The sequence below is a fragment of the Aethalodelphis obliquidens genome, unplaced genomic scaffold (genome assembly GCF_003676395.1).
Source record: "Aethalodelphis obliquidens isolate GAN/ISIS:26980383/991018 unplaced genomic scaffold, ASM367639v1 scaffold8, whole genome shotgun sequence".
Classification (NCBI taxonomy): domain Eukaryota; kingdom Metazoa; phylum Chordata; class Mammalia; order Artiodactyla; family Delphinidae; genus Aethalodelphis; species Aethalodelphis obliquidens.
In genome coordinates, this window is record NW_020837952.1 from 45,172,306 (window position 1) to 45,186,222 (window position 13,917).

General features: G+C 42.2%; 1 protein-coding gene across 5 annotated transcripts in view; it reads right to left on the reverse strand.

Annotated features, from left to right (window-relative positions):
- Positions 1-13,917, reverse strand: part of GNPTAB (N-acetylglucosamine-1-phosphate transferase subunits alpha and beta) — a 92,524-nt gene that overhangs the window by 69,553 nt on the left and 9,054 nt on the right. Inside the window, exon 1 of one of the 5 annotated variants that reach the window (XM_027107340.1) lies at positions 13,677-13,720. The exons of the other annotated variants lie outside the window; for them this stretch is intronic. Within the exon in view, the coding sequence (XP_026963141.1) occupies positions 13,677-13,705 (29 nt within the window). The 5' untranslated portion in view covers positions 13,706-13,720. Of the gene's footprint in view, positions 1-13,676; positions 13,721-13,917 lie in introns of those variants that run through there. 5 annotated transcript variants of the gene reach the window in all.

A 13,917-nucleotide genomic window follows, 5' to 3' on the forward strand; every position in this document is an offset into this window, starting at 1 on the left:
CACACACACACACACACACACACACACACACACACACACACACACACACACACACACACCCTCCTCTCTACATTATTCTCCTCAGAGGACTTACTTTTGTCTGTTACTAAGGGTAGTTTGTTGGTAAAAATTTAAGACACAATGAACAAAATACTATTTACTAAAATACTACATGAGCTCTCAAATACCACATAAACAATGTATTATTAATAAAGAATTATAAAAATCATCTAAAGGTAGTTTATTCTACTAGTTAAAGATGTTTATCACTTTTGGACTTCCCTGGTGGCACAGTGGTTGAGAATCCGCCTGCCAATGCAGGGGACACGGGTTTGAGCCCTGATCCGAGAAGATCCCACATCCTGCAGAGCAACTAAGCCCGTGCGCCACAATTACTGAGCCCACATGCTGCAGCTACTGAAGCCCACGCACCTAGAGCCCGTGCTCCACAACAAGAGAAGCCACCGCAATGAGAAGCCCGCGCATCGCAACGAAGAGCAGCCCCCGCTCGCCGCACCTACAGAAAGCCCACGCGCGGCAACGAACACCCAGTGCAACCAAAAATAAATAAATAAAATTTAAAAAAAATTTTTTTTTTAATGTGTATCACTTTTAAGACTCCATCTTAGTAATCATGGCGTCCAAGGTATTCAAGATCAATTGTTGGTTAGTTTTACAAAATTGCAGCCAAAGTCAGTCTTAATGTGCTGATCACAGGAGAAGGGGTTCAAACACACACTCACCAAGCACCACTGTGCCAGGCACACCCCTCCATTGAATCCCCACAGTAAGGCACCACTTTGAGGCACGTACACGATGGCACAAAAAGAAGCTCCAGGCCAAGCTGCAGTGTGTGTGATGGGGCTGAGGTTTGAATCAACCGAACTCCGTAGCCCACGTTCCTGTTTAGCTTGGCCGGGCTCTCTCAGCTTCACCTGGCCTGCTCTTCTGATGCTTATTTACACAGAGCCAGCTTTGTCAAATACACATTCATGAATGTGGTCATTCAACCAGTGGAAATTGGTATGTTTATCACCCTTAATTCAATGGCCCAGCATTTTTAGAATGTCTGATAGTCCTTCAGCTGGTCTGTGCGCACAAACGCTAAAATTTTCAGTTGATAAACTTTTTCAATTATGAAACCGGCACACACTTTTGTTGATGATCTTGATGGTCCCGAAACACGACCAAATGCATGCCTGTGGTACAGTAACAGTGAATGAGGTGCAAGCCCCATAATCCTCTGGGGATTCCCCAGCTAAGGAAAGGAGGAAGGTAATTATTAAGAAGCGAACTGGTGAACAGTGCAAGGATCATAAGATTACAATCAGAAGTTTAAGTCTGGAACTTATCAATAATAAAATCTAGGGCACTTCTCCATTTTCAATTTCTTCTTCTGGAGAATGAGGATATAAATACCACCTATTTCACAAGATTGTTTTGATAAGATATGCAAATCCTATAGGGCTGTACAATACTCACTGCAAACTGCTCACAGGTCTCTTAAAGACAGCGTTTACATGCTACAATATAATTAATTCACCTGTTTAAATATCATCTACACCTCTGCGAGCAACTCAAAGCCAGGAACTTAATCTCTCTCATTTTCAGTCCTAGAACCTTGCACACTGCCTGGCACAAAATCAATAAACTTTCTAGAATGAGTGAATACGGCTACTAGTTTTACAAGACAAACACCTTGGAACAGCCTACTGCTCTGTGGTTTCCCTCCAGAGCTTCCTGCTTTCAGATCCACTCCCAGATAGTCAATGTAAAGGCTAAAGGCTACAGGTATAGAGAGACGACAGCAGGCCTCAGCACACAAGGATACAAAACTCTCTCTGTAAAAACACATGTCCCTTTCTCAAAGTTTCAAGTGTATAAATGTGACGAGCTACCTTGTAAAACTTAAGATGCCAGGGCTCTCCAAACTGAAGCAGCAAGAACTCTAAGTAACTCTGACAGAGCTTTTCATACATTGATAATCACATCAGAAGTTTATAATATTCCCAAATTACAACAGGTTCTCCATAGTTTCTGAAAACAAAATATATTTTGCATTAAGAGCCACTAAATGGCAGACAAAGATAATCTAAGCTTTATCTTTTTCTGCTAATTCCCCTCCTCCCCTGATACCAATCAGGAAGTCAAATCTCATCACCAGCAGCATTTTCTAATCACATTTGATTAAACATGTTTGTTTTCCTGCTTTAGTCCATTAGGGTTGCTCTGACAGAATACTACAGACGGTGTGGCTCAAAACAACAGAAATTTATTTCTCACAGTTCTGGACACCGGGAAGACTAAGATCAAGGTGCTGACAGATTTGCTATTTGGTGAGGGCCTGCCTCCTGGTCCATAGATGGCTGTGTTCACGCTGTGTCACCTCACATGGTGGAAGGGGCAAGGGAGCTCTCTGGGGTCTGTTTTATAAAGGCACTAATCCCACTAATGGGGGTTCCACCCTCATGACCTAATCATCTACCAAAGAGCTCACCTCCTAATAGCATCACACTGGAATAGTTTCAGCATATAAATTTTGGGAGGACACAAACAGCTCACTGCATTTCCCAACACGAAGTGGCTAAAATAAAAGATTAACCCATTTCTTATTAGGCATTGAATGGTTACCAAAAGTGGGCTGATCTCTCATTTTCATACACAGGAAATGACCCAAACCCAAGATGCATGACCACTATTTACTTGAACATTAATTAAACTCAAAGATACTTTTCTAGACCACGTCTACCTTCTTTGAATTCTTCACAGAATTAGATACACGACATACATTTGATGACCATTTTAAAGGGCAAAAAATGGGAACCAGGGCTTTGTCCTCAGGGAGCTGACATCCTGTTAAGGACTAATCATGTACTTGCATGAAATGATTTAGGAATACTTACTGTTCAGCTTTTACATGAGTACAGATTAAAATAGATTACTGTTGGAGAAAAGGAATAATCCAGGATAGGGTTAATCATAATAACTTAACAAAATCTCTCTCCTTTTTCTAGGAGAGAAAGCTGAGATTTTTAAAGAAGTAGAGGAGCTAAGAGAGGGAATTCCCTGGCAGTCCAGTGGTTAGAACTCCGCTCTTTTACTGCTGAGGGCCCGGGTTCGATCCCCAGTTGGGGAACTAAGATCCCACATGCTGCACAACGCAGCCCAAAAAAAAAAAAAAGTCTCCTCAACCACACTTGAATAAAAGGAAAAGGTGGTGGTGGGGAACTACTAAAGATGGTTTCCAAATGTATTCAAACTGATTTTCTGGGTACATATATGTAGGTTTAGTTGTTCTACAGTTCAGAGTTTACAGAATCACAGAATTACACAGGGAGTACTTTAAATCCAATGCCAATGTGTGAGCCCTGCTAGAACGTCCTTGCAAACAGTTACTGTACCTATGAATTTAGATCTGCACTGTCCAAAAACATGGTATTCCCCACTAGGCACGTGTGGTTATTTAAATTAAGACTAAATAAGTTAAATTTAAAACTTAGTACCTTAATCACACTAGCCACATGTGAAGTGCCCAACAGCCACATGTAGCTAGTGGCTACTGTACTGGACAGCTCATAATTACAGGCCATTTCCAACACTGCAGAGAGTTCTCCTGGACAGGGCTGCAGCTATTCAATGCCTAAAGATTAAGTACGTGTCACAAAAGCAGGCCCTGACCTCAACCCCAGTTTTGTGATTTTATTTATTTTTTTAATATAAACTCTTTATTGTACAGATGAGACTCTGAGACTCAAAGAGTTTAAGTGACTTATCTAAAGTCACACAAAAAGAAGAGTTCTGGGCCTCCCAGGTGGCACACTGGTTCAGAATCCGCCTGCCAATGCAGGAGACATGGGTTCAATCCCTGGTCCAGAAAGATCACACATGCCGTGGAGCAACTATGCCCGCGTGCCACAACTACTGAGCCTGCACTCTAGAGCCCACAAGCCACAATTACTGAGCCCATGTGCCACAACTACTGAAGCCCGCGCGCTAGAGCCCATGCTCCACGAAAAGAGAAGCCACCGCAATGAGAAGCCCGAGCACCGCAACAAAGAGTAGCCCCAGCTCTCTGCAACTAGAGAAAGCCTGTGTGCAGCAACGAAGACCCAACGCAGCCAAAAATAAATAAAAATAAAATAAATAAATTTATTTTTTTTTTTAAAAAAGAAGAGTTCTGACTCCCCCTCCCCTCCCAAATTTTTGTCAACAGGCTGCTGGCTCCTCTTAGCAGACGGATGTTTCCTCGGATCTCAGACAGCTTCTTTCCCGCGTGGGATCTGGCACAGATATCTTTCACCATCTTCTCCCATCAAAACATGCATTTCTGGCAAGAGAACAGCTCTGATTCCCTGGCTTTTCTTCCTATTTCCTCTGGATAAGGTCTCTATAGTTTTGTTTTTTTGTTTTTGTTATTTTTTTAATGGAAGAAGCCAAAGTACTGCAGTGAGGATATTTATCTTTGAGATTCATTTAGGGGAACCTGGTTTTCTTGGCCAAATGCTATAGTGAGCTAACCCTAGGTAGAAAACATGGGCAGGATGAGGATGGACAAATGTAATAGTTTTGTGATTTTAGACAAGTCACTTAAAGCTCTCTAAGTTCCGAAACAATTCCTTATCCCATAAGGGGCTGTTATAAAAGAAATCAAGTGAGCTGATATATATCCATCTATTCTAATAACTACAAAGTACTGCAGGAAATGTAAGGTTTTAAGACTATGAAAGAACACTGAACTTATTTAGTCCTTCAAGAGGCTCACAGCCTACTGGGCAGACAAATATGAAACAAACAATTATGTGAAAAATATACCCAAAGTATAAATAAAAGTGTAGTTGGTAAACATTTATTATAACTATTAAACCAGAAGCCAAAACTAATCAAACTAAGTTTTTTTGTTTTTTCTCTTTATTTTGGTAAAATTTAATTGCCATAAAAATGTTTAGTGAAATGAGATAAAATTTTACAAAATATCTGCTTGTGGTGCTTACTATACTTACCTCCATCAACAAATGAATTTTATCTCATACTGTTACTTAGACAAAAACATTTTTTAAAATTCACCAAGGAGAGTTCTCTTTTTATGAGTGTCAAATGCAGAGAAGTCATAAATTAGGCAAAAAGAATGCTATATATTTTTAAATAGCTTTAAAGCCATTAAAAAACCCCTTTCCTGAGGGGCAATTAGCAATATGTATCAAAGGACCAAAGAAATGGTCATGTCTTTGTTCTAATTCCACCTCTAGAAATACATGCCAAGAAAATCATCAAACACTTCTGTATAAATATAATAACCATTATTACTTATACAAATAAAACCTGGAGATATTTAAAAATTAAACAATAGGTAATCGGGTAAATAAATTAAGGTACAGTCACACAAATATTATGAAGCTATTAAAATTATGCAGTTTTTAAGCAACTATTAAAAATTAGTAACTTCAGTTAGCCAACAAATATGTGGCACCATTCCAGACTCTGAGGACATAGTAATGGACAAAACAAAATGTCTTCCTTCTGGAGCATACAGACTAGTCAAAGGGTAAAGTGTTTGGTAAAATATTACATGAAAAAAGTAACAATCAGAACTATCAGTCTGGAATGTAACCTCAGCAAAATGGCAGAGTAAGCAACTCCAATCTCTCATCTCCTCAGAAACACTGAAAAACAAGCAGAAACTGCCAGAAAAATAAAAGACAAATATTGTATGAAATATACATTATATGAAATGTCCAGAATCAGCAAATCCATAAAGACAGGAAGTTATCAGAGGTTACCAGGGCCCAAGGGGAGAATGGAGAGTTACTGCTTAATACCAAGTTTCTGTTTGGGGTGATGAAAAAGTTTTGGAAACAGTGGTAATGGTTGCACAACAACGTAAATGTAATTAATGCCACTGAGTTATACACTTAAAAATCATTAAAATGGCAGGGCTTCCCTGGTGGCGCAGTGGTTGAGAGTCTGCCTGCCGATGCAAGGGACACGGGTTCGTGCCCCGGTCCGGGGAGATCCCACATACCGCGAAATGGCTAGGCCTGTGAACCGTGGCCGCTGAGCCTGCGCGTCCAGACCCTGTGCTCCGCAACGGGAGAGGCCACAACAGTGAGAGGCCCGCATACCGCCAAAAAAAAAAAAAAAAGGCAAATTTTATTATTTGCATTTTGCCATAAAATTTTGGAAGAGAAGTAAATCACTATAATACTCCTCCCAAGAGTAACAAAGGAACATTATCAACAATTCTGATCACAGATTGGATAACTTAGATGAAATGGACCAAATCCTTGAAAGATACAAACTACCAAAGCTCAAACAAGGAGAAATTCATAATCTGAATAGCCTATACCTATTAAATAATTTGGATCAATAAGTAATAACCTTCCAAAACAGAAAGCAACTGGCCCAGATGGGTTCACTGGTGAATTCTACCAAATATTTAAGGAAGAAATGATACGAATTCTCTACAATTTCTTCCAGAAAATGGAAGCAAAGGGAACACTTTCTAACTCATTTTATGAGGAAAATTATAAACCAATAACTCTCATGAACATGGATGTGAAAATCCTCAATAAAGTGTTATCAAATAAAATCTAACAATGTATAAAAGGAATTATATAACATAACCAAGTAGTATTTATTCTAAGTATGTATTTTTGAAAACTGGTTCAACATTCAAAAATTAATTAATGTAATCTACCATATCTCAAGGCAAAAGAAGAAAAATCATATGATCATATCAACAGATAAAGTATTTGACAAACTTCAACACCTATTTTTTCTTTTTTCGGCTGCACCATGTGGCTTGTGGGATCATAGTTCCCCAACCAGGGATAGAACCCTTGCCCTGGGCAGTGAAAGCGTAGAGTCCTAACCACTGGACCACCAGGGAATTCCCTTAACACTCATTTATTTATTTAAAAATAAAAAATAAAAGCCTCTCAGCAAATTAGGAACAGAAGGGAACTTCCTCAACTAGGCTATTTCCAAGTGAAATTAACATTTGCATTGGGACTAGTAATGCAAATGGCCCTCCCTAATGTAGGTGGGCCTCATCTAATCAGTTGATGGCCTAAATAGAACAAAAAGGCTGAGTAAGGGAGAATGTCCTCTGATCTGACTGCCTTGAGCCGTAACATCAGTCTTTCCTGCCTTCTAACTTGAACTGAAACATCAGCTCTTCCTGGGTCTCTAGGCTGCCAACCTTCAGACAGAAACTACAGCATCGGCCTTCCTGGTTCTCAGGCCTTTGGACTTAGACTAGAGCTACTTCATTGGCTCTCCTGGACCGCTAGCCTTGCTAAACGCAGATCTTGGAGACTTGTAAGCCTCCACAATCCTGTAAGTCAATTCCATATAATCAGTCTATTTCCATACACACACACACACACACACACACACACACACACACACACACGTGCGCACATGCATGTATGCACACACATACATATATCCTATTGGCTTTGTTTCTCTGAAGAACCCTAATATAATTATATGTCAACTGATACCAACTAAACCTGTATACTTTTCTATCAAGGTTCAATTTAGAAACTGATCACTCAGGTGACCTTTCCATATTTAGATACTAGGGAAAAAGTATCTCTGCACTCCACCTCTTGGTGCCAGGCTCCATTCTAGGGGCTGAGGATACAGTAGTGAATAAGACAGAAATGCTCCTCCCACGGAGCTTACATTTTGAGGGAGAGAGAAATGAGACATTAAATACACACATACATATTTTCAGACTGAAACTACGTACTACTTTTAAAAAGAAGGGGAATAGAAAAAGGAGTGACCTGGTGAAAGAGGCTGCTTTAGGTTGGGTGGTGGGGAAGGCCCACCTGAGAAGGCATTACTGAGCTGAGACCTGTATGACCAGGAGCACGTCACATGGTGGTCTGCGGGCAGTGCTCTCCAGCCTGATGGGACAACAGTGCAAAGGTCCTAAGGCGGACACAAACCTAATGTGTCAAGGAACAAAAAGAAGGCACCAATTCTGAGCCTCAACCTCAGGCAGGTTTGCAAGTATCTGCTTGCTCTCTGTGCCTTTACCACTGCTTGAGAAGAACATGTCCAGGCTGGTCTGCTGGTCCCAGGACGAAAGACATGTGGTCCAAGTCCAACCCAGATGAGCCAACTCCCACCTGACCTGCACATCCCAGAGAAGAAATAACTGTCATTTTAAGCCAGGGACTGACAAACCTCTTCTGTAAAGGGCCAAACAGTAACCATCTTAGGCTTTTCAGGCCATATGGTTTCTGCCACAGCTATTCAATGCTGCTGTTGTACTGAGAAAACAGCCATAGACAACAGTATATGAATGGACATGGCTATGTTCCAATAAAACATTTATTTATGGACACTGATATTTATAATTCATATAATTTTCATGTGTTATGAATTCTTCTTCTTCTTTTAGTTTTTTAAAGCCACTTAAAAATGTAAACTCCATTCTTAGACTGCAGGCCATACAAAAACAGGCGTAGTTTGCTGCTCCTGTTTTAAGCCAGCAAACTTGAAGGTAGTCTGTTAGGGTACATTTTTGTAGAAATAGTTACAGCACACACAGTGGATACGTGACACAACCTGCTCAAAGAAGTGGCGCATTTAGGATCTTACATACAGACCATTAGAAGGAGTCTGAATTTTCTACTGTGTACAATGGGCATGATGTAACCTGATTCACATTTTTTAAAAGGTAGCCTGGTTGCAACGTGGAGAATGGATTGTAATGAAGCAATAGTGGTGAGAGATGATGGTGGTTTAAATATCCATAACACAGGTACCACATCTTTTTTTGGGGGGGGGCCCACATGGCACGTGGGATCTTACTTCCCCAACCAGGGATTGAACCTGCGCCCCCGCCAGTGGAAGTGTGGAGTCTTAATCACTGGACCGCCAGGGAAGTCCCACCACATATTTATTCTTAAATTCTTGGAGCAGAGGTTCTCAGCTTTTTCAGTCTTAGGACCCCCTTATACTCTTAAAAAATTATTTAAGGGCTTCCATGGTGGTGCAGTGGTTGCGAGTCCACCTACCGATGCAGGGGACACGGGTTTGTGCCCCGGTCCGGGAAGATCTCACATGCCGTGGAGCAGCTGGGCCCGTGAGCCATGGCCGCTGAGCCTGCGCGTCCGGAGCCTGTGCTCCGCAGTGGGAGAGGCCACAACAGTGAGAGGCCCGCGTACCGAAAAAAAAAAAAAAAAAATTATTTAAGATTCCAAAGAGTTTTTAAATTTTTAAATTTTATGTGGGTTATGTCTACTGATATTCACCATATTAAAATTAAAACTGAGGAAATTTTAAAATATTTGTTCATTTAAGAAATAAACCCATTACAGGGCAACATAAAGATTTTCATGAAAAATAACTGTTTTCCTAAACAAAAAAGTTTAGTGAGAAGAGTTGCATTGTTTTTAATTTTCACAAATTTCTTTAATGCTTGGTTTCAAAGAAGACAACTGGAATATCTTTGTGTTCTGCATTCAGTCTGCTGCAATGTCACATGTCTGTTAAGCCTCTGGGAAACTCCACTGTAGTCTAATAAGAGAATGAGCGAAAAAAGGTAAATAATGTCTTAGTATTATCGTGTAAATAGCTTGAACTTGTGGATCACTGGATAGGGTCCCCAGACTACCTGTGGAAAACTGCTGGCTTGGGGTAATAGCTTACTTTTAAATGCTAGAATCTCAGTGATTCTGAAGTACAGCTGTCCTTCGGTATCCTTAGGGACACCTACCCCGCTTCCAACCCACAGATACCAAAATCCACAGATGCTCAAGTCCCTTATATAAAATGGCATAGTATGTGCATATAAACTAAGCACATCCTCCCATATACTTTAAATCATCTCTAGATTACTTATAATACCTAATACAATGTAAATGCTATGTAAATAGTTGCTGGCGCACTTGCAAGTTTTGCCTTTTGGAACTTTTTAGAATTCCCCCCCCCCTTTTTTTTTGGCTGCGTTGGGTCTTCGTTGCTGTGTGCGGGCTTTCTCTAGTTGCGGTGAGCGGGGGCTACTCTTTGTTGCGATGCGCAGGCTTCTCATTGCGGTGGCTTCTCTTGTTGCGGAGCACAGGCTCTAGGCACACGGGCTTCAGTAGTTGTGGCACGTGGGCTCGGTAGTTGCAGCTCGTGGGCTCTAGAGTGCAGGCTCAGTAGTTGTGGCGCACGGGCTTAGTTGCTCCGTGGCATGTGGGATCTTCCCAGACCAGGGCTCGAACCCGTGTCCCCTGCATTGACAGGCGGACTCTTAACCACTGCTCCACCAGGGAAGTCCTGCCCAAATGTTTTCAATCCCTGGTTGGTTGAATCTGCAGATATGGAACCTGTGACTATGGAGGGCTGACTGTACTTTGATGTAAGTTACTCTACTTTACATACTATTCAGTACGGACAACTTTAAAATAAAGAGACTCGCCCAAAAAGTCAAGCAATTAATTAGATATAGATTATGCCAGTTTCCAAAAGCGAAGACATTGTTCTTTCAGGCCTTTGTACAATTATAAAAATCAACATGCAAAGCCTGCTGACTGTGCAGCACTGCACCCAGTGTGGCAGGTTCACCTGAACCCCTACTACGCCCCACAGTCTCCTGTTCCCAGTTATCCGTCTGCAGTTCACTGTTCACAACACCTCAGAGCAACTGTTCTAAACACAGATTTGACTCATCACTCTTGCTTAAAACCATTTGAATGGTCCCCATTTTCTTCAGGAGGAATCCAAATTCCTTGAAGTCACTCCATAGGCGAGTCCTAAACTGGCCACCGCCTGCCTCTCCAGCTTCACTCCTGGGTACGCTGCTGCAGCCCTTCAGAACCACTTCTGTTCCAGAAGGTGAGGGCCACCTCTCATACCCATACCTTTACACGTAGAGCATCCTTCACTTACAAGGGGGAAGGGGCTCCCATTTCTTCCCTCAGCCATCTCCTTCAAGATCAAGCTCACATGTCACCCTGAGAAACTTCCCCAGACACCCAGGCCTAGATCTTCAACTTAAGTTATCACAATGCATCTTAAGTTTGCCTATTTGCTGGTCTGTCTGGAGAGTGAGCTCCTCAATAGCAGAAAGATACAGAACCATCTTTGTGTCTCTAAGCAGTAGAGTACCTGGCCCAGAGTAAACACCTCCACTGATCTCTGCTGAGTGAACAACTTACGAAATTTGGTAAAGAAACCTTATCCAATTTAGAATTAGTCAGAAACAGAAATGAAGTTAATGGAGAGAGGTAATAAAGGAGGGATAAACTAGAACCTAAAAGAAGAAACAATTTTAAGAAGCAATTTTAAAGGGCAATACAGGGCTTCCCTGGGGGCGCAGTGCTTAAGAATCTGCCTGCCAATGCAGCGGACATGGGTTCGAGCCCTGGTCTGGGAAGATCCCACATGCCGCAGACCAACTAAGCCCGTGTGCCACAACTACTGAGCCTGCACTCTAGAGCCCGTGCGCCACAACTACTGAGCCGGCGTGCCGCAACTACTGAAGCCCACGCACCTAGAGCCCGTGCTCCGCAACAAGAGAAGCCACCACAATGAGAAGCCTGCGCACCGCAACAAAGAGAGGCGCCGCTCGCCGCAACTAGAGAAAGCCCGCGCGCAGCAAAGAAGACCCAACACAGCCAAAAATAAATAAAAAATTAAAAAATAAAGGGCAATACAGTTTTTAGTCTGATCATACATAGAATGCATTTGACTCTCCTTGCACAAGTGTGACTTAGTCTGTAACATTTCTGAAAGATCACTTTTTTCCCTGCTTAATTTAGTGTATGTATGAATCACACACAGGCTGACTAATCACCTGCTAAAGATACTGCATGTGGATCACAAGATTGAAACAATCTAAGGACAGTAAGAACTTAAAAAGATACATTGTGAATATACATAACCTATCACAGCTACAATTGTTCGTTACAGTTTAGAAGGAACCAGGATAACATACGTTATTGTAAAGTGCAGGCTGTGCTAAATAAATAAGGCACTTGCCTCCTCTGCTTTCATATCAACCAAAATAAAGCACACTCAGATAAAGAAATCATTGTGAACTTTTCTACTCTGTCTCTAAGAAAAGATTAATATACTCTTCAGTGTGACCTTGGACATCAGGCCAGAAGGTAGGTGCCCTGTTGTCTTCATGAGTGTTGTGGTCAAGGGAAATCAGGGCTGGCATGGGGCACTTGGCATTGAATTGGCATTTACTCAGCACCTTGCACCAGGCACTATGCAAGGTACCTTATATACTTTAGGCATCTTCTTTAAACCACCTTTCCTCACAGGCTCAATCACAATCAGTGAGCAAAACTAAATATTTGTAAGTATTCATTCAACAAATATTCACTGAGCACCTATCGCTAGGGTCTGGGAGGACAAACGAACCTGTCTATCTTGTTCACTTTTATATACCAAGATGTCAGTGGAGTGTCTGGCACATAATGGAACATGAAGGCCAGATGATTTTGCCTCCTAAAGCTCTCAAATCTGCCCACTTCTCTTTATCTGCCCTCCACCAGCCTAGTGCAAGGCCCCTGACTGAGTGCCCTGCAGCCATTCTTGTTTCCTCTAACTCAGGGTTTCCCATTTTTGGCACTACTGGCATTCAGGGCCTGACAACTCTTCGTTGTGGGAACTGTTCTGGGCACTGTAGGATATTTAGCAGAATCCCTAATGCCAGCAGCACCAACCCCATGCCCCAGTCATGCCAATCCAAAATGTCTCCAGACACTGCCAAACGCCTCAGGGCTGAGCGGCAACATCACTCCCAGGTGAGAACCAACCGCCTAGAGCAGACTCGCTCTCCCTCCGCCCTCTGCCTCAGTAGTTCTGACCCTTCAAAGCTGAGCTCAAACTGCATCAAGAAAGCCTCTGGAATATTACTCAGCCATAAAAAGAAAAGAAATTGAGCTATTTGTAACGAGGTGGATAGACCTAGAGTCTGTCATACAGAGTGAATATGGAATTTAAGAAAAAACAATGTCATGAAGAACCTAGGGGTAAGACAGGAATAAAGACACAGACCTACTAGAGAACGGACTTGAGGATATGGGGAGGGGGAAGGGTGAGCTGTGACAAAGTGAGAGAGTGGCACGGACATATATACACTACCAAACGTAAGGCAGATAGCTAGTGGGAAGCAGCCGCATAGCACAGGGAGATCAGCTCGTGACCGCCTGGAGGGGTGGGATAGGGAGGGTGGGAGGGAGGGAGACGCAAGAGGGAAGAGAGATGGGAACATATGTATAACTGATTCACTTTGTTATAAAGCAGAAACTAACACACCATTGTAAAGCAATTATACCCCGAAAAGATGTTAAAAAAAAAAAAAAAGAAAAAAAGAAAGCCTCTCCCGATGCAGCCACTACAGGGTGGGTCTCACTGCTGGTCTCTCCGGCAACACTCTCCCCTTTAGCATTTTTCACAATTGTAATTAAGTAGCATTTAATGTCTGTCTGCACAACCAGGATATAAACGCTCAGTCTGCAGGAACCAGTGGGCTTTGTTCACTGCTCTAAGCCCAGGGGCGGTGCTACAACAAAAAATCTACTAGTTTAATGAATGATTTAAGTGCTCTGCTGGGGCACAGGGATTCCAAGGGAAGAAAGACAACATCTTTGTGTTCAGAGAGCTGAGTACAGAAATGGCAAATAAGTTTCATCTCCTGGGCAAGCTCAATTAATTTGTACCTGCTTTGAGAAGCTGTACATCTAGACATGTTTCTTCTAAAGCACCAATATACCAGATACCACATTCCAAAGCGATATGTAGGACCAAGATGCAACGTTTCCTCAGGTGGTTGAAAACTCATCCACATCATGGCAGAAGGGGTCAGAGGAGAGCTCTGGGAAGCTGCTGGCGCTCTGTTAATCCCGTTCTGCCTCATCGAAAGGACAGGGGTAGAAATCTCTCTCCCACGCCAGGAAACCT